Source organism: Dipodomys spectabilis, unplaced genomic scaffold, assembly GCF_019054845.1.
Source record: "Dipodomys spectabilis isolate Male_0828 unplaced genomic scaffold, ASM1905484v1 ptg000419l, whole genome shotgun sequence".
Classification (NCBI taxonomy): domain Eukaryota; kingdom Metazoa; phylum Chordata; class Mammalia; order Rodentia; family Heteromyidae; genus Dipodomys; species Dipodomys spectabilis.
In genome coordinates, this window is record NW_024871096.1 from 678,497 (window position 1) to 694,954 (window position 16,458).

General features: G+C 43.0%; 1 protein-coding gene across 6 annotated transcripts in view; it reads left to right on the forward strand.

Moving 5' to 3' along the window:
- The window catches only part of Fam120b (family with sequence similarity 120B), a 45,625-nt gene that overhangs the window by 11,613 nt on the left and 17,554 nt on the right, over nucleotides 1–16,458 (forward strand). For all 6 annotated transcript variants that reach the window (XM_042667738.1, XM_042667737.1, XM_042667734.1 and 3 more), the window contains exons 3-6: nucleotides 49–229; nucleotides 3,556–3,657; nucleotides 9,668–9,840; nucleotides 12,305–12,397. In XM_042667738.1, the coding sequence (XP_042523672.1) occupies nucleotides 49–229; nucleotides 3,556–3,657; nucleotides 9,668–9,840; nucleotides 12,305–12,397 (549 nt within the window). The remainder of the gene's footprint in view (nucleotides 1–48; nucleotides 230–3,555; nucleotides 3,658–9,667; nucleotides 9,841–12,304; nucleotides 12,398–16,458) is intronic.

The following is a 16,458-nucleotide window of genomic DNA, read 5'->3' on the forward strand; positions in this document are numbered from 1 at the left end:
CCCATTTTGTTTACAAGGAAAAACCCATTGCATTTGAATTTTGAACAGGTTGCTAGGATGCATCACGTACATGCAGAAAGTTACCTGGTGTACAACATCATGAGTAGTGGAGAGATTGAATGCAGCAACACACTGGAGGATGAGCTGGACCAAGCTCTGCCCAGCCAGGCCTTCATCTACCGTCCTGTCCGGCAGCGGGTGTACTCACTTTTACTGGGAGACTCTAAAGGTGAGAGCAGGTTGGTCTTTTGTAGCGATGGCGTGTAGAGCTGAAATCCGAGAAAATGCCTGATGAACTAGAGTTCATTCTTTCAGACAGCAGACAATTAAACAGGTTTTACTCTTCTTTGAAATCTGTGATTGAGAATGGCATTTACATTTGTAAAAAATGAAAGATTAATGTCAGATATCTGTAATCAGCAAGCATTTGATCAGTCACTGATGAAAACGCATTGTTTTATGAGATGCCTTATTTTTATGCCTTAAAGGGATTTTTACTTTTATACATTGTCTTTAAAAATATAACATCTTTCTTTACAGTTTTTGTAATTAATTCTCAATTTTTCCCATTGCTATTTTCATCATGTACTTTAAAAAAAGAATAATAGAGGAGGGACTGGGAAGGTGGCTCAGTGGTAGAGTGCTTGCCTTGCATACATGAGGCCCTGGGTTCGATTCCTCAGCACCACATAAGCAAAAAGAAAAAAAGCTGGAAGTGGCGCTGTGGCTCAAGTGGTAGAGCGCTAGCCTTGAGCTGAAGAGCTGGGGGACAGCACCCAGGCCCAGAGTTCAGGCCCACGACCGGATCCCCTCCCAAAAAAAAAGAATAATAGAGGATCATCAATGTCTAGAGTTTGATGTTTTCTCTTTGCCTCTTAAAAGTTTTTCACTGTAATTTAGCTAAGTGCACAGAAAGTTCCAGTGCCAGAAGCAATATTTTCTGTGTTATTTTGTGGTGGTACTAAGGTCTGAACTTGTAGCTTTGCCACTCACTAGGTAAACATTCTACCATTTTACCTCCAGTTCTGTTTGCTGTGGCTACTTTTTGTCCAGGCTAGCCTAGACCTTGAACCTCCTATTTATACTTTTTCTTTTCTTTTCTATCTTTCTTTCTTTTTTCTTTTTTGGCCAGTCTTGGGGCTTGAACTCAGAGCCTAGACACTGTCCCTGAGCTCCTTTGGGTCAAAGCTAGCACTCTGCCACTTGAGCCACAGCACCACTTCTGTCCTCTTCTGAGTAGTTTATTAGAGATAAGAGTCTCATGGCCTTTCTTGCCCGGGCTGGCTTCAAACCACAGTCCTCAGATCTTAGCCTCTAAGAAGTTAGGATTACAAATATGAGCCACCAGTTCCTGGCTAATTTACACTTTCTTTGTTGAGCTGAAGTCTTGTGTGGTAAAGTCACACAGGTCCCAGGGGGACCTGTTGGGTCCAGCAGGTACTAAGTGGTAGTGCGTTTGTAAAGCTCTTGTCTGGACCTTAAGGGGACAGACTAGCAACAGGCCTAGAGTTCTGGGGTAAAGGTTCCGTGGGTCTGTACCTGGTAAGGGCTAGACTTCAAGAATGTTAGCCTTTAGGGATGGATAAGAAGAGAACAGCTTTGCAAAGGGAAATAAGACTAGTTAGGGAGGCCCCACAAGGGGCAGGGGTGTTAACAGCTGAGGGGGGACATAGTGATTGCAAGACTGTGGGCCAGTAGCACCCCTGAGTCTCATGACATCATCCCTGTGGGGCAGACTAGGCGACTAAAAACTAAAACGAGGAAAGCCACTGCTCACTTTACTGTCCAAAAGCAGGAGCGAATTAGTAACTAAAGAAAGATGTGGAAACGGGTTATACCGTGGGGGAGGGATATACAAAGCAACAACAACAAAAAATCACCTTATAAATATGTTAGAAACAATCGCAAGAATGAAAAAAACATTTGAGTCTTTATCTTGGGGTTCATTTCGCCTAACATCAACTTATCTGACCTTTTCTGCTTGACTCAGACATATACTAGATATTGCAAATAAGGGAAACCATGAGACCTATGTTTCTTTGGGCCTGGCTTACTTCACTTAATATAATTTTTTCCAAGTCTTTCCATTTCCTAACAAATGGGGCAATGTCATTCTTTTTGGTGGAGGCATAGAATTCCGTTGTGTATATCTGCCACATTTTCTTGATCCATTCATCTCCTGGGTGGCATCTGGGTTGGTTCCATATCTTAGCTATGGTTAATAATGCTGTGGTAAACATAGTTGGTATAATTTGAGGAGGGGAAGGGAAAAAACAAATTGTTTAAATAGGGATACAGGTGGACCCATTGCAACAATGAAAGGTACAAAATGCTGTGTCGAGAAACAAACTTTACAACTTTGGTTGGGGAGAGGAGAGAGGGTTGGAGGGAGTTGGGGAGAAGGGATGGTAAGGGGAAACAAAGGAGGAGGCAACAATGCTTGATAAGAAATGTACTCATTGCCTTGCTCATGTACTTATAACCCCTCTGTATGGTATTTTCACAATAAAAAAACATTAATAATAAAAAAATTGAGAAAAAAAGAAAGATGTGAGACCTAGGAGCTCAAACACAGGAACCCAAACCAGGGGCTCAGGAGACAGGGAAGGGTCAATTAGTATAAAAGGTCTCAAAGCCGAAAGAGCCTGCAGGCAATAGACTAGTCCCATCACCATGTAGAGAAGGGCAGTGCTGGCATTTAATGACTTAAAAGACAGGCCAGGCATTCACATTGCCACGCCTAGTAAGGGAAAAGAATTTAAGTCACACTGATTTGCAGGCGTCTGGGTGGAACTGGGTTTAAGTAGGGCCTCACACTTGGAAGGCATATTTTACTGTCACCCCCCCCCTCTGGACCTTTCTGAGATAAAATCTTGTGTTTCTGCTGGAAACAGACTGGACCATGACTCTCCTATTTGTGATTCCTATGTAAGTGGAATGACAGGCATGTGCTACCATGTCTACTTGTTGGTGGAGATGATGGAGTCTTAGAGCAGTTAAATTTATTCAACATACAGAGCTTTTGTTCTAGATTATTGCTACCAGTTTTTAAATAGTCTCATTGAATAGTTTTGATACTGTATTCAAATAATTCAAGACCAGAAAGGATTCTCATGAGCAGGTAAGGTGGCTCAGTGGTAGAATGCTTGCCTTTCATGCATAAGGCCCTGGGTTTTATTCCTCAGTGCCGGAAGTGGCACTGTGGTTCAAGTGGTAGAGCGCTAGCCTTGAGCTGAAGAGCTGAAGGACAGCGCCCAGGCCCAGAGTTCAGCCCCCATGACTGACAAAAAAAGAAAAAAGGACTCATATTCCAACGGTTTTTCAAAGCATTTGTTTGCAATAGTGAGACAAAGACGTCATTCCTGGACCTGTTGGCTAACTCCAAGGTCCTGGCTCTTATTGGAATTAGAGGGTCACCTTCAAGCTTTAAGATAGGCAGCAGCTGTTGACTGTGGTCACTCTAGTCCTTTGGATAAGAGATGAACTTGTGAGGCAAATAGGCACTCATGGACCTTACAAGGCTCTTGTACCTTCTGACCTGTTGTCTTCTTTCAGATGGAGCTAGCACTGACCCAGTGGTCAAAGAGTGGTTCGTCTACCCTGGGAATCCACTGAAACACCCAGACCTTGTCAGGCCGCTGCCAATGACTGTTCCAGGTATGGACACCCTGATCTATTAGTAGGTCTGCTATGCAAATGCCTTTTTTCAGAGTTACATGTGAACTGATTGTTTATTTTAATCCTGGCCATTGATGCCCTGCCTCAAACCCAGAGATCAGTCAATAAACACCACAGAATTTATCAGGATTGGGCTCTGAATATTTACATAAATCAACTCTTCAGAAAGGTATTTAGATGAAGAGAAGTGAGAAGAAAGGAGATAATGAGATTATTGCATCTAGAAAAACAAATTTTCATAGTTTGTATCTTGGAACTTAATGAGAGGGAAAAAAAATTCACTAAAAATTGTATGAAGTGAATCTAAAGAACAGTCTCCCTACAAGTTCTCAGTGTATGAACAAGGCCAAGAGTGTCAGGCAGTCCCTTCGGAGGGAAAGGGTCCGGAGTGCCTCGCATTCATGGTGTGTCCTGTGTGTGGACAGCTACAGGGGAAGAGAGAAGAAAGAGTTTAGTACTTGGGTTGCTACATGGGAAGGGATTCAGATGTATCCAGCACTCAGGGTGTGCACGAGAAACAACTCCTGGGAGGGGTTGACAGTGTCCAATTGTTGGAGTTTGTCCTAGCACTGGAGTAACCTTGTGTGTGGACCATTACAGGGAGGAAGTCAGGAGTGTTTATAGGTGAGGATGTTCAGGGTATTAATTTGTGACTGCTATAAGGGCAGAGAGAGACTTTTTTATATTTTTGGCGGCTGTTCTCTCTTTTTGAGAAAACATTTTTGTCAATTTTTATGCTCTTATTTTCATGTACTTTAAATTCTATGATATTATTACTAATTGCCATCCATAGAGTTTGTAATGTTCCAAATAGAGAGCTGAGCAATGCAGATGGCTTCCTAATAAGTGGAATTGATTTAGTATGTTGCTGCCTGTCCATAATCCTAGAACATGGGAGAATAAGACATTAGTCATGAGTTCAAGGATAGCCTGGGCTACAGACCCTGTCTAAAATAAAGTTAGGGTTGCGCTAGAAGTAATTGGACAGTTTTTTTTTTTAATTGTAGGAGGTATTTCATTATTCTGTTCATTTGTGATGGATTCAGCCCTAAAAATGAAAGTACAAAACCAAATTGATGTATTAGTAGGAGGCGTCTGGGAATGTGGCACAGTGGTAGAGCACTTGCATAAGACCATGGGTTCAATTCTTAGCACTATATGGGATAGGTAGATACTACATTCACACTTGTTTTTAGGAAAATGATCTTTTTTAAAGGATAATTGATTTTTTTTTTTTTTTTACCAGTCCTGGGGCTTGAACTCAGGTCCTAGCGCTCTACCACTTGAGTCACAGCTCTGCTTCTGGCTTTTGTTGGTAGTTTATTAGGGATAAGAGTCTCACGGACTTTCCTGCTCAGGCTGGCTTTGAATCGTGATCCTCAGATCTCAGCCTCCTGAGTAGCTGGGATGACAGGTGCATGCCATCGGTGCCTAGCAATAACATTTTAACTGTTTCATTATTAAGTGAAGTAAGCAGGCCCATAGAGGCGGAGGCTGCTGCTTCCTCTCATAGGTGGGAGCTACAATTAGTTTTTAAACATATAGGTAAATTGAGTAGTATGCAAGTGTATACAGATGTAGTAACTGAAATATAATAGAAACAAGGGAAAATTCAAGTAGTGTAATTCCTTAGAAAGGTGAAATCCAAGTTCAACAAAATAAACACCAGGAAATGGTAACTTGAAAGGGGTGGGTGGACTCAAGGGAAGAGGGGTAGAAGGGTGAGAATGCAATCAAGAACACAGTGTACACCCTGCAAAATTAAAAAGGCAAAGGGAGGGGTGGGTGAGAACCTGGACAGGTGACATTTTTGATTAAGACCCACTGTGTTGAATGCAGCTGCTTTGTGTAACCACCTAAGATTATTTTTTACAGTTTTATTGTACAGGTTATTTCCATCTCATGTATTTTTCCAGAAGTATATGGAAAATATCATTGTTCAAACCAGAGAATATTGCCTATTCATTGTGTACCATGAATTAGTCTTAAAGATACTCTATATCAGTCACTAACACCATAGGATTTATCATGGTTTTTTTTTTTTTTTTGGTCAGTTGTGGGACTTGAACTCTGGGCCTGGGCACTGTCTCTGAGCTCTTCATCTCAAGGCTAGCACTCTACAACTTGAGCCACGGTACCACTTCTGGTTTTCTGAGTGGTTTATTGGAGATAAAAGTCTCACGGACTTTCCTGCCCGGGCTGGCTTTGAACCGCAATCCTCAGATCTTAGCCTCCTGAGTAGCTAGGATTACAGGCATGAGCCACTGGCGCCTGGCCTGCTTTTTTTTTTTTTTTTTAACTCAAGACTTCTCACTTGCTAGCTGGGAGCTTTACCACTTGAGCCACACTTCCAGCCTGGTTTATTTTTCCTGTCTGGGATAAGGTCTCTTACTTTGCTGCCTAGGCTAGACTTGACCCATGCCCTTCTGCTCTCAGCTTCTGAATAGCTAGGATTACAGGCATGAGGTACTAGAAGTCATAAGAATCAGAGAGGCTCCTAGGGCTCTTGAAAACATTTCTTAGCAATACCTAGATATCAACTGAAGCAAGCACTGCTGTGGACCACTGCCAGCTTCCTTGCCACAGCCCAGACACAAACGACATGGCTCATGAACTGACTGAACTTTGTGGTCAGTGACTTCGATGATAAGTACTTTACTTTAGTGTATTTATTTGGCAGTACTAGGATTTGAACTCAAAGCTGTACACTTGACAGATTCCCTACCATTTTTGCCATGTGTCCAGTTCTTTATGCTTTATTTTTCTTTTTTTGACTCTAAACCAAGCTTTATACTTTAAAATTACACTTAGTAATGAAATTTAGTTTACATTAGTTGTATACATTGTATACAACTGGGGGGAGGGGACTAAATTGTGGTATACATTCCATTCATTCCAGCAATGAGAAAACACCATAGTGAGTCATCATTAAAAGTATCCATTAATAAATTACTTTTATTCTCATTAAATGAGCAGAGTCATAAGCATATCAATAACATGTTCATTATCACATGTCCATCAGTGCAACTTTCAATTCTGCTTAAAACATGCATATCGTCCTAGAGATGATCATTTTCCACTGTTTGTTATGTGGTACACATTACTGCAAAGCCATTATAAACTTGCTTTAGTTATTTTTCAGATAGGGTTTCAGGTTTGCCTGACCTCCTACTTGTGCCTCTCAAATAGTTGGGTTCCACCTATGAGCCACTAGGTCTGGCCTTGCTTGTATTTATTTTAATGGTGCTAGATAGAAGAAACGATTTTAAAATAGCCAGGAGGAAAATTGCTGACTGATTGTTAATATTGTGGGGGGAAATGATGAATAATCTTAGAATAAGGTTAGCAGAGCGTCCAATTGCCTGGTACAGGCTTTCTCACAAAGTTCAGAATACAAATTATGGAATATTGATGACTGACTACTGAAGTCAGAAAATGCCTTCAGAGTGCTTTGTTGCAGCCTTGGAGCCTTCTGTCTTGGTGGCAGAAGACAGTAGTTCTGTATTAGAGTTGACTCTTACCTGGGTTTTCTTGTTCTTGAGCAGTAGTTTGCATTGTTGGCCTCATAAAAGCCGTACTTGTGGTTTTCTTCTTTTTGTGTGTGTGAGTGTGTATGTGCACGCACGTGTGCTCACACACGTGTGCACAATAGTCCTGGGGCTTAAACTCAGAGCCTGAAAAAGCTAGCATTCTACTAATTGAGCCACAGCTCTACTTCTGGCTTTTTGGTGATTAATTTTAGATAAGAGTCTCACAGCTTTTCCTGCCTGGGCTGGCTTTTATCAGTGAGCCTCAGATTTCAGCCTCATGAGTAGTTAGGGTTACAGGTTTGAGCCACAGGCACTGGCTCTGTTCTTTCTATAGACCTTTTTTTCTCTAACAGCATATGTGGCTAAGTTTTTGCTTTCTTAAATCATAGCAATAAGAAAGAAGTCATAGATACTTTTCATCAAAGTGGGAGGGAAGCAAAGAGTTGCAGAAAAGATAATAGAAATTCCTTAAAGATTAGGAAGAAGCCAGGCATTAGTGGCTCACACCTGTAATCCTAGCTACTTAGGAGGCTGAGATTTGAGGATAGTGGTTCGAAGCCAGCCCAGGCAGGAAAGACTGTGACACTCTGATCTCCAGTAAACAACCAAATAGCCAGAGATGGAGCTTTGGCTGAAGTGGTAGAGTGGTAGCCTTGAGCAAAAAAAAAAGGCAGGGACAGCTCCTAGGCCCTGAGTTCAAGCTCCAGGAATAGTGCACGCTTGTGTACACACACACACACACACACACACACACACACACACACATACACAATCAGGAACAGGAGCTGGATATAGTAGTTCATACTGGTCAGTCAAGCAATTTGAAAAAGTAATTATGAATTTTTGGCCAGCCAGATTGAGCTACGTAGAAAACCAGTTTCAAAAAAAAAGAAGGGAAGCCGGGCGCTGGTGGCTCACGCCTGTAATCCTAGCTACTCAGGAGGCTGAGATCTGAGGATTGCGGTTCAAAGCCAGCCCAGGCAGGAGAGACCGTGAGACTCCTATCTCCAATAAACCACCAGAAAACCGGAAGTGGCGCTGTAGCTCAAGTGGTAGAGCGCTCGCCTTGAGCTGAAGAGCTGAGGGACAGCTCCCAGGCCCAGAGTTCAAGCCCCACGACCGACCAAAAAAAAAAAAAAAAGAAGGGAAAGGCGATGGGGAGGGGGGGGGGGGGGGGGGAGGAAGGTCAGGAACTAAAGTTGGCCATTCCTGGAAGAAGAAGGAGCCGAATGGTCCTTTGGTCCTTGGTTGCTATTAGTCTTTGTTTCATTCACATGCATACAGTGAAATCCTAATCATTGGTAAGATGGTTAGGAAGTAGGGCATTTGGAAAATGGTTAGGTAGATAGTAAGGGAAGTTGCTTTTCTCATTTTCCCATGTCAGGACACAGCATGTGCCATCTGTGAACTGGAAAACTGGCTCTCAGCAAACACCAGCCATGCAGGTGCCCACTCATTTGGCTTTAACTCCTCTACATAAGTTGTTTTCAAACTTTTGTGTGCAAAATAATCAGTTCAGAGACTTTAATATTAATTTTCCAGGATCTATGGGCAGACTTTCTGATAAAATTTATGTATGCCAGGTAGTCTTGATTTAAAAAACCCCCAAGACAGGATGTGATCTTGGACCCCATGCTCTGTAAACCACTTCCCTGAAGTATAGTGATGTGCATCTGCAATCCCAGCCATGCGATGTTGCAGGGATTGCAGACGCACATCACTATACTTGACATTTTCTTTTTGTTCTGGGACTTCCTTAAGCTAAGATACTCCTGTCTCCAAACACCAAGTAGCTGGCATTACAGGCACTTCATCTAGCTTACACTTCAGGAATTTCTGTTGGATAGCTTTAGGGAAGTGGTATTCAAACGGTGACTATGGCTTGAGGCTAGCCTGAGCAAAAAGTACATTTTCTGAAAAGTAACGAAAGCAAAAAGGGCTGGAGGCATGGCTCTAGTGATAGTATCTGCAGAGCAAGCATGAGGCCAATTTTTAAAAATATATTCTTTTTTTTTTTTGTCGGTCATGGGGCTTGAACTCTGGGCCTGGGCGCTGTCCCTCAGTTCTTCAGCTGTCGACTAGCGCTCTACCACTTGAGCCTCAGCCCCACTTCCGGCTTTTTCTGCTTATGTGGTGCTGAGGAATCGAACCCAGGGCCTCAGGCATGCAAGGCAAGCGCTCTACCACTGAGCCACCTTCCCAGCCCGGCTGTTGTATCCTTGAGTCAGGTATTAAAGTCTGCTCTGAGATCATACAAGTGAGTAGGAGTGAAAGTTCCTAGTATGCCTTTGAACTTACTCATTATAAAGAAGAGATTTTCAGTAAGGTCTGTTTGCAAGCCTTTGCTTTGTTTTTGTCAGGGCACTGCTCATGTTTGCCTAGTTCCTTTTTGTTGTGAAGCTTCAAGTATACTATAAAAATGATAAATGGACAGTTCAGGCTTTTTTATTTTTGACTAGGGGGAACACCTAGTTTGGAAGTTTTGTGGCTGAACCTAGAACCAGCAGCACAGAACCAGCGCCTGGACACACTGCTAGCTTGCTTCAACCTCTCTTCCTCAAGAGAAGAGCTGCAGACAGTTGAAAGCCCGTTGAGAGCTCTGTGCTGCCTCCTGATCTACCTCTTCGTCCAGGTAATGTCCAGTTCTCTGTTTTCAGGGCTACAGCTCCTTCCTACTGCTAGAAAGACATTGGTTCCAGGGTTCTGTGGCTATATCTACCATCCGCTCCACTGTTATCTTTTCCCAGTGTCTGTTCCATGGAGCACCATTAGTTCTTTGAGATGTTCTAAAACATTAAGAAGGATATGCACAGAGATACAACTAAGGGCCTGCTGCTTCATTAAACCTGGTGGTGCTGATACTTGTAAGAATGTAGATGTTTGGCAGTCATGTAGGGTTTCTTTTGTGTAAGCTCTCTCAGAGATTGGGCCCTGTTGCTCCTCTTCTTTGTGGTTGTTGGGAGTAGTTCTGCTCCCATGTGCTCATGAAATGCGAGAGACTTCTCTGCAGCCCCAGCTTCTCCCTTGTTACAGCTGTGTCTCTGGGAAAATCGGTTCTTCTTTCTTAGGCCACCTTCATCAAGTGTCTGCTAAACACTTCCTAATCAGAAAATGACATAATAATAGCTACTTTCTTTTCTTGAGTTATTAGGTAATCACATATGTGTTTTTAATTTTTTTATTATTGTAAAGGTGATGTACAGAGGGGTTACAGTGACATAAGTCAGGTAAAAAGTACATTTCTTTTTGGACAGTGTCACCCCTTCCCATGCTCTTTCCCGATTTTTCTTCCCATCTCCACCCACAAGTTGTTCATTTTCAACATCGGGTCTAGGGAGTACCACTGCTGCATCCATTTCTGTGCCCTCCTTTATCCTCCCAAAGACAGATAAACAAGCAAGATGAAGAGAAAGTAAAACAAAAACAGTAACAAAGAAAAACCTCTTGTTTCCACTTCCTGGAGTTCATTTATATGATCAGCTACACATAGGCATTGCACCTTTGTGTTCCTCTCCTGAATACATAATGTATATTGTACAAGAATTGGGTGAAATGTCTTTTTGTGTGTGTGTGTGTGTGTGTGTGTGTCAGTCGTGGGGCTTGAACTCTGGGCCTAGGCACTGTCTTTGTGCTCTTCAGTTCAAGGCCAGTGCTCTACTGCTTGAGCCACATCGCTACTTCTCGTTTTCTAGTGGTTTATTGGAGATAAAGAGTCTCACAGACTTTCCTGCCCCAGCTGGCTTTGAACCGTGATCGTTAGATCTCAGACTCCTGAGTAGCTAGGATTACAGGCCTGAGCCACCAGCGCCCAGCTGAAATGTCTACTTTTTGTCCTGGCATCCTTGTTAACCATTCTCCTAGCCTGTTAAACTTGTGTGTTATCAGCTGGAGCCTGCACAAGAAAATTACAGTTCTAAGTCTTTCTGCTGAATATCTTTGTCGTTGTTCTTTTTAATGTACTTATACTATGTGGTTTTTTTTGTTTCTTTGTATGTTCTTTCCCCATGGTATATCCCTTGTTGTCACTGTATTTGAGCTGGTGTCCTGCATCTTGTATATACATTTTTCTAATTTGGGAAGGGGAAGGGACATAATGCTGAAATAAGGATATAGGATGGCCCATTGTAACAATGAGATAATGAGCTGTACAAGACAGTATGTTGAAAATGAGGGGGTTAGGGGGAGCCTGGGAGGGGAGGGAGGAGTTGGGGAGGGAAGGGATGGTAGGGGAAAGATAAAGGAGGGGATAACAATGCTCCCTAGGAAATGGACTCATTACCTTGCTCATGTAACTATAACCCCTCTGTACAGTATCTTTACACTAAAAAATATGTATTAAGAATGGGTATAGGTCCAGTGTCTCTTCTTTTTGGGCTTCATCTTATAACTTATTCCCACTCTGTTTTCTTCATTGTTTCTCTGTTTCCTTGTTCCTCTTCCATAAGTTTGTTAGACCTTTGAGTCCACAAAGATAATGTTAATCCTGATTTTCTTTTTTTTTTTTTTTTTTTGGGGGGGGGGTCTGGTCTTGGGGCCTGAACTCTGGGCCTGGGCGCTGTCCCTCAGCTCTTCAACTCAAGGCTAGAGCTCTACAACTTGAGCCACAGCACCACTTCTGGCTGTTTTCTTTTTGCTTATGTGGTGCTGAGGAGTCGAACCCAGGGCCTCAGGCATGCAAGGCAAACACTCTACCACCGAGCCACCTGCCCAGCCCCAATCCTGATTTTCTTTAAACTGAGAGCTGATGACAAAAGTCCCATCCAGGGTTGTTCCAAGGTGAATGCATCCTCAGCCCTAATCACCCTTACCCGGATTAGCTTTGGAAATTCCTAAATTGCCCTGTACAATTGGTGCCCAGAGGGAACACCTCAGGAGAGCCGTGTGTGTTCCTATACATGTACCCATGTATGCATTTCTGCAGTGCTTTCCTGTGTATGCACTTGTATGTGTTCCTTTGTGTGCATCTGTCCACATGTATGTACACTACTTGTGCCTGTGTATGTACCTGTATTTAGTAACAGATCATTTTATGAAAAGTGTTGGATTTTTTCAGAAGCCTAATGCTAGTCTATCTCTCTCTCTCTCTTTTTTTTCAGGTAGACACACTTTGTCTGGAGGATTTGCATGCATTTATTGCTCAGGCCTTGTGCCTCCAAGGAAAATCAACTGCCCAGCTTGCAAATTTACAGGTACATAGATGACCAATTAGTTGTCAGAACCCTAGAGATAACCATACTGAATGAAGAGTCAGTGTTTTCTGTGGTCTTTCTCCACTATAACTGGTATTTCACAGGAGTGTTGGGAAAGCCTCAGAGAGGTCTCCACAAGGCAGCGATTTGTCTTCATCTCTTATGCAGCTCTTGGCACTGAATCACATGCTTAGAACTTCGGCTTCCCTGTTGGTGCTTGGGAATCTGCCCTGGTCTAACAGTTTGTAGAGAAGAGCTTATTGGTAAGAACCTGGTGTCAGAATCGGAGCACCCTCTGCGGTGCTAGCAGTTGGGCCCTGGCTGACCTCACCTGGTATGTGTGTAGGATAGCAGGGTGAGCTGTCCCTCCTGTGTCCTCACCCAGTGCCTGACATTTGTTTTTTGTTATTAGGGTTTGAACTCAGAGCCTTGCATTTGCTTGGCTTGCTTGCACAGCTGGCACTCTACCACTTGAGTATATGCAAGAGAAGTTAGGCTGGCTATAGAAAACTGTACCCTTTTCCTGGTTGGATATGTATAATTTTGAATGCAAGTCATATGTTTACTGGTTTTTCTGCGCATGGATGTAGCTCTCACTGTGAACTTCACCTGCCAGGATATTTCGGAAGGACAGACTTGCTTATGTACTTCAGATAGATCACATGATTCTTAATACATAATTATTATAGCCTGTGTGGAAGTACACACATAGATAGATTTGAGTTTGAATTACTTCATAGCAAGTAAAGTGAAACACCAGATTAAATTATATAGAAGTAACATATAAAGTCTCTGTCTTTCAAAGCTCTAAGGGTGGAAGATGGATCTTATGCCCAAATCATTGAAAACATGCTTGCTAGGGCAAACTGTGGTGACCTCACAAGTCTGTGTGTTAAGTATGTTCCTCGGGACAGTCTTCATGCGTCACTCAGCCCCCACTGTGTCCCTGGGATGAAAGGAGCTTTGATCCTGGAGCCAGGAGAGCCTGTCCAGGACTCCTGTGCGTCTAGCATAGTCTGACTAGAGCACACCACCTCCTGTCTGCAGCTGTGAAAGGGGGAGAGCCACTTCGCTTGTCCGCAGTTGTTTTGTTGGTGGTGGTGGTGGTCGTGGGGTCTGGGTGCTGTACCTCAGCTCTTCAGCTCAAGGCTAGCACTCTGCCACTTGAGCCACAGTGCCACCTCTGGCCTTTTCTGTTTATGTGGTGCTGAGGAATCGAACCCAGGGCTTCATGCATACAAGGCAAGCACTCTTCCACTGAGCCACCTTCCCAGCCCCTTGTCCTCAGTTCTTGTAGCCTCTGATGTTTGCCCAGAGTAAGGCTCTCTGTTCAGTGTGGACACTGTGGCCGTGTTACTCATCACTGAACTGGATGAGTGCACACCACACACCCTGGTGGGATCAGAGCTGGGATCTGATGCCAGAGGTTCCTCTGGCACTGCTCTGGCCCAGCACTTGTGGTGACTTCAGCTCACCTAGGAAGAGCCTAGCTTTCTTTGCCCTTCCATTCTTTTAATTTTGTTCTGGGTAAATCATGACTGCCAACAAGCCACTGTAAGCGAGCCTTTCTTAGCACATATTTTATTGAGCTATTTATTGTTAAATATTTACTTTGAGGCATATGGTATATTTTTACAGTTTCTCTATTCCCATCCTATACAGAGGCCCCCGCTCCATTGTAATTCCACAGGGCTAGCTCAGTTTTTCCTGTCTTTTATTCTCAAATATCTTAAATCCTCTTTTCCAAAACAATGCTTTCCATATATTGAATTGGACAAACCAAAGGCCATGACGTTTAGTTGCGTTGAGTGCTCAGTGCTAACTAGTAAGAGACTTGGGTCTGGTTAGTACTTTACCACACTAACCAGCATCTAGGGTACTCCCTTAATTCCTTGTGCTTTGCTGTCTCTCTTTGTGATAGTAGTTGATTAAATTTAATAATTTACACTATTTAATGATTAATTTATGAATTGGATTTTGCTACCCAGCTTTTCTCAAACTGTCCTCACACAGTTGGGTACAGAAGTTCCATGACAGAGATGTGCGAAGGAGAGGCACAATCTGTTCTCTGAAACTTGCATTGTACTTAGGAAAGTGAAGCACAGGGCAGAGGTGCCTGAGGAGCACATGTAAACACATTCTGGGACTTGCATCTGGGACAATATATGTCTCCTAGACCTGAAGAAGATCTGATTTCAGAGAGCCACAGAAGTATTGTGTGTTGCTGACCAAATTCACTTTCACTAGTGAGAAAGAAGCACCTGTTCATCACACAATTCTTTCTGGATTTTTTACCTTTACCCTTGGCTTGGTGGGGTGGAAGTTTCAGGTAACCCTGAGGAACAAGGAAAAAGTACTTGGGTCTGCCAAAAACACTCTGAGGAACTTCCTGAAAGGCTGAGTCTAAGGGGAGGATGTGGCAGCCCCAGCCTTTTCTGGAACCTGCCCTATGCATCTCTTCATTTGCATTCTTCGTAAGATCTTTTGCAGTAAATTGGTAAACATGTCTCCCTGAATTTTGTGGTTACTTGAGCAAATTAAATTCAACTCAAGGAGGGTATTGTGGGAACTCCAGCTTGTACTGGTTGGCCAGAACACAGGCTGCAGTTGGTATCAGGGAGGCAGCTCACCTGTGGGGTCTGGCACTGACACTATTGTCAGGACAGACTTGGATCAGAGGACATGGTAAGAGAACCAAATGTGAATATGATGTCCCTGATGACCCACTCATGTTCCTCGTTTTTTTTCCTCTCTCTTTCTTTTTTTGTGCTGGTCCGGGAGCTTAAACTCAGGACCTGAGCCCTGTCCCAGGCTTCTTTTGCTCAAGGCTAGCACTCAACCACTTGAGCCACAGTTCTGTTTCCTGCTTTTTTGGTAGTTTAGTGGAGATGAGAATCTCACAGACATTCCTGCCCAGGCTAGCTTTGACCCTCAACTCTCAAACCTCAACCTCCTGAGTAGCTAGGATTACATGAGACACTGGTGCCCAGCATGTTCACCGTTTCCTGTAAGTGCTTTTGTTGCTTTTCATCATAAGGGTGATTACACTCTTACCAAAGTGTTAGTGTTGATGTTCCATCTTGTTTGTCAAAGCTCTAGAGATATGCACCTCACCAGTCTGCATCTGTGCCTTTGAGCCTGCTGCTGGTCATTTCTGCTCATTTCTACTCCCTGCCCTTGATTACTTGCTCTATTCTTTCATTGTATTCAGCATTTTAAAAAATTCCACATAATATATGGTAAGTATCTTTTGTGCCTACCTTATTTCACACAAGATAACGTCCTCCAGTTCTATCCATGTTGTCACAAATAATAATGTCCTTTTAAGCCGTGGGGCACTTCATTGTAATATGCCCCATTTTCCTTACTATCTTTCCCTTTATGGATCCTTTGTACTTTTCATATCTTAGCCACGTGAACCATGCTGCAGTAAACATGGCATACAGATATCTCTTCAGCATATTGATTTCATTGCTTTGATACAGAAGTGAGGATGCTGTCTTTGCTCTATTTTTATCTTCTAGAAAAGCTTTATAGTGTTTTCTATAGCAGATACACCATTTTTCACTTTTCCACCAGTAGTGTACAAAAGTTCTCTTTTCCTGTATACTCTTTTTTTTTTATTGTGAAAATATCTTACAGAGGAGTTACAATTACATGGGCAAGATAATGAGTACATTTCTCATCAAGCATTGTTGCTTCCTCCTTTGTTTCCGCTTCGTATCCCTTCCCATCTTCCCCCACCCCACCTCACCCCAGCCCCCTCTGTATACTCTTGTCAGAATTTGTCGTCATTTCTTTATCTTTTTGACCAGAGCTGTCTCTAAGGTAATATCCAAGTTGTGATTTGCATCTCCTTGATAATAAGTGATGTTGATCAGCTTTTTATATATCTATTAGTTATCTTAATGTGTTCTTTGGGGAAGCATCTGTTCATTTTCTCTGTCATTTTTTTGGGGGGGAGGGTTGGTTGTGGGGCTTGAACTCTGGGTCTGGACACTGCCCCTCAGCTCTTCGGCTCAAGGCCAGCGCTCTACTGCTTGAACCACAGCGCCACTTCT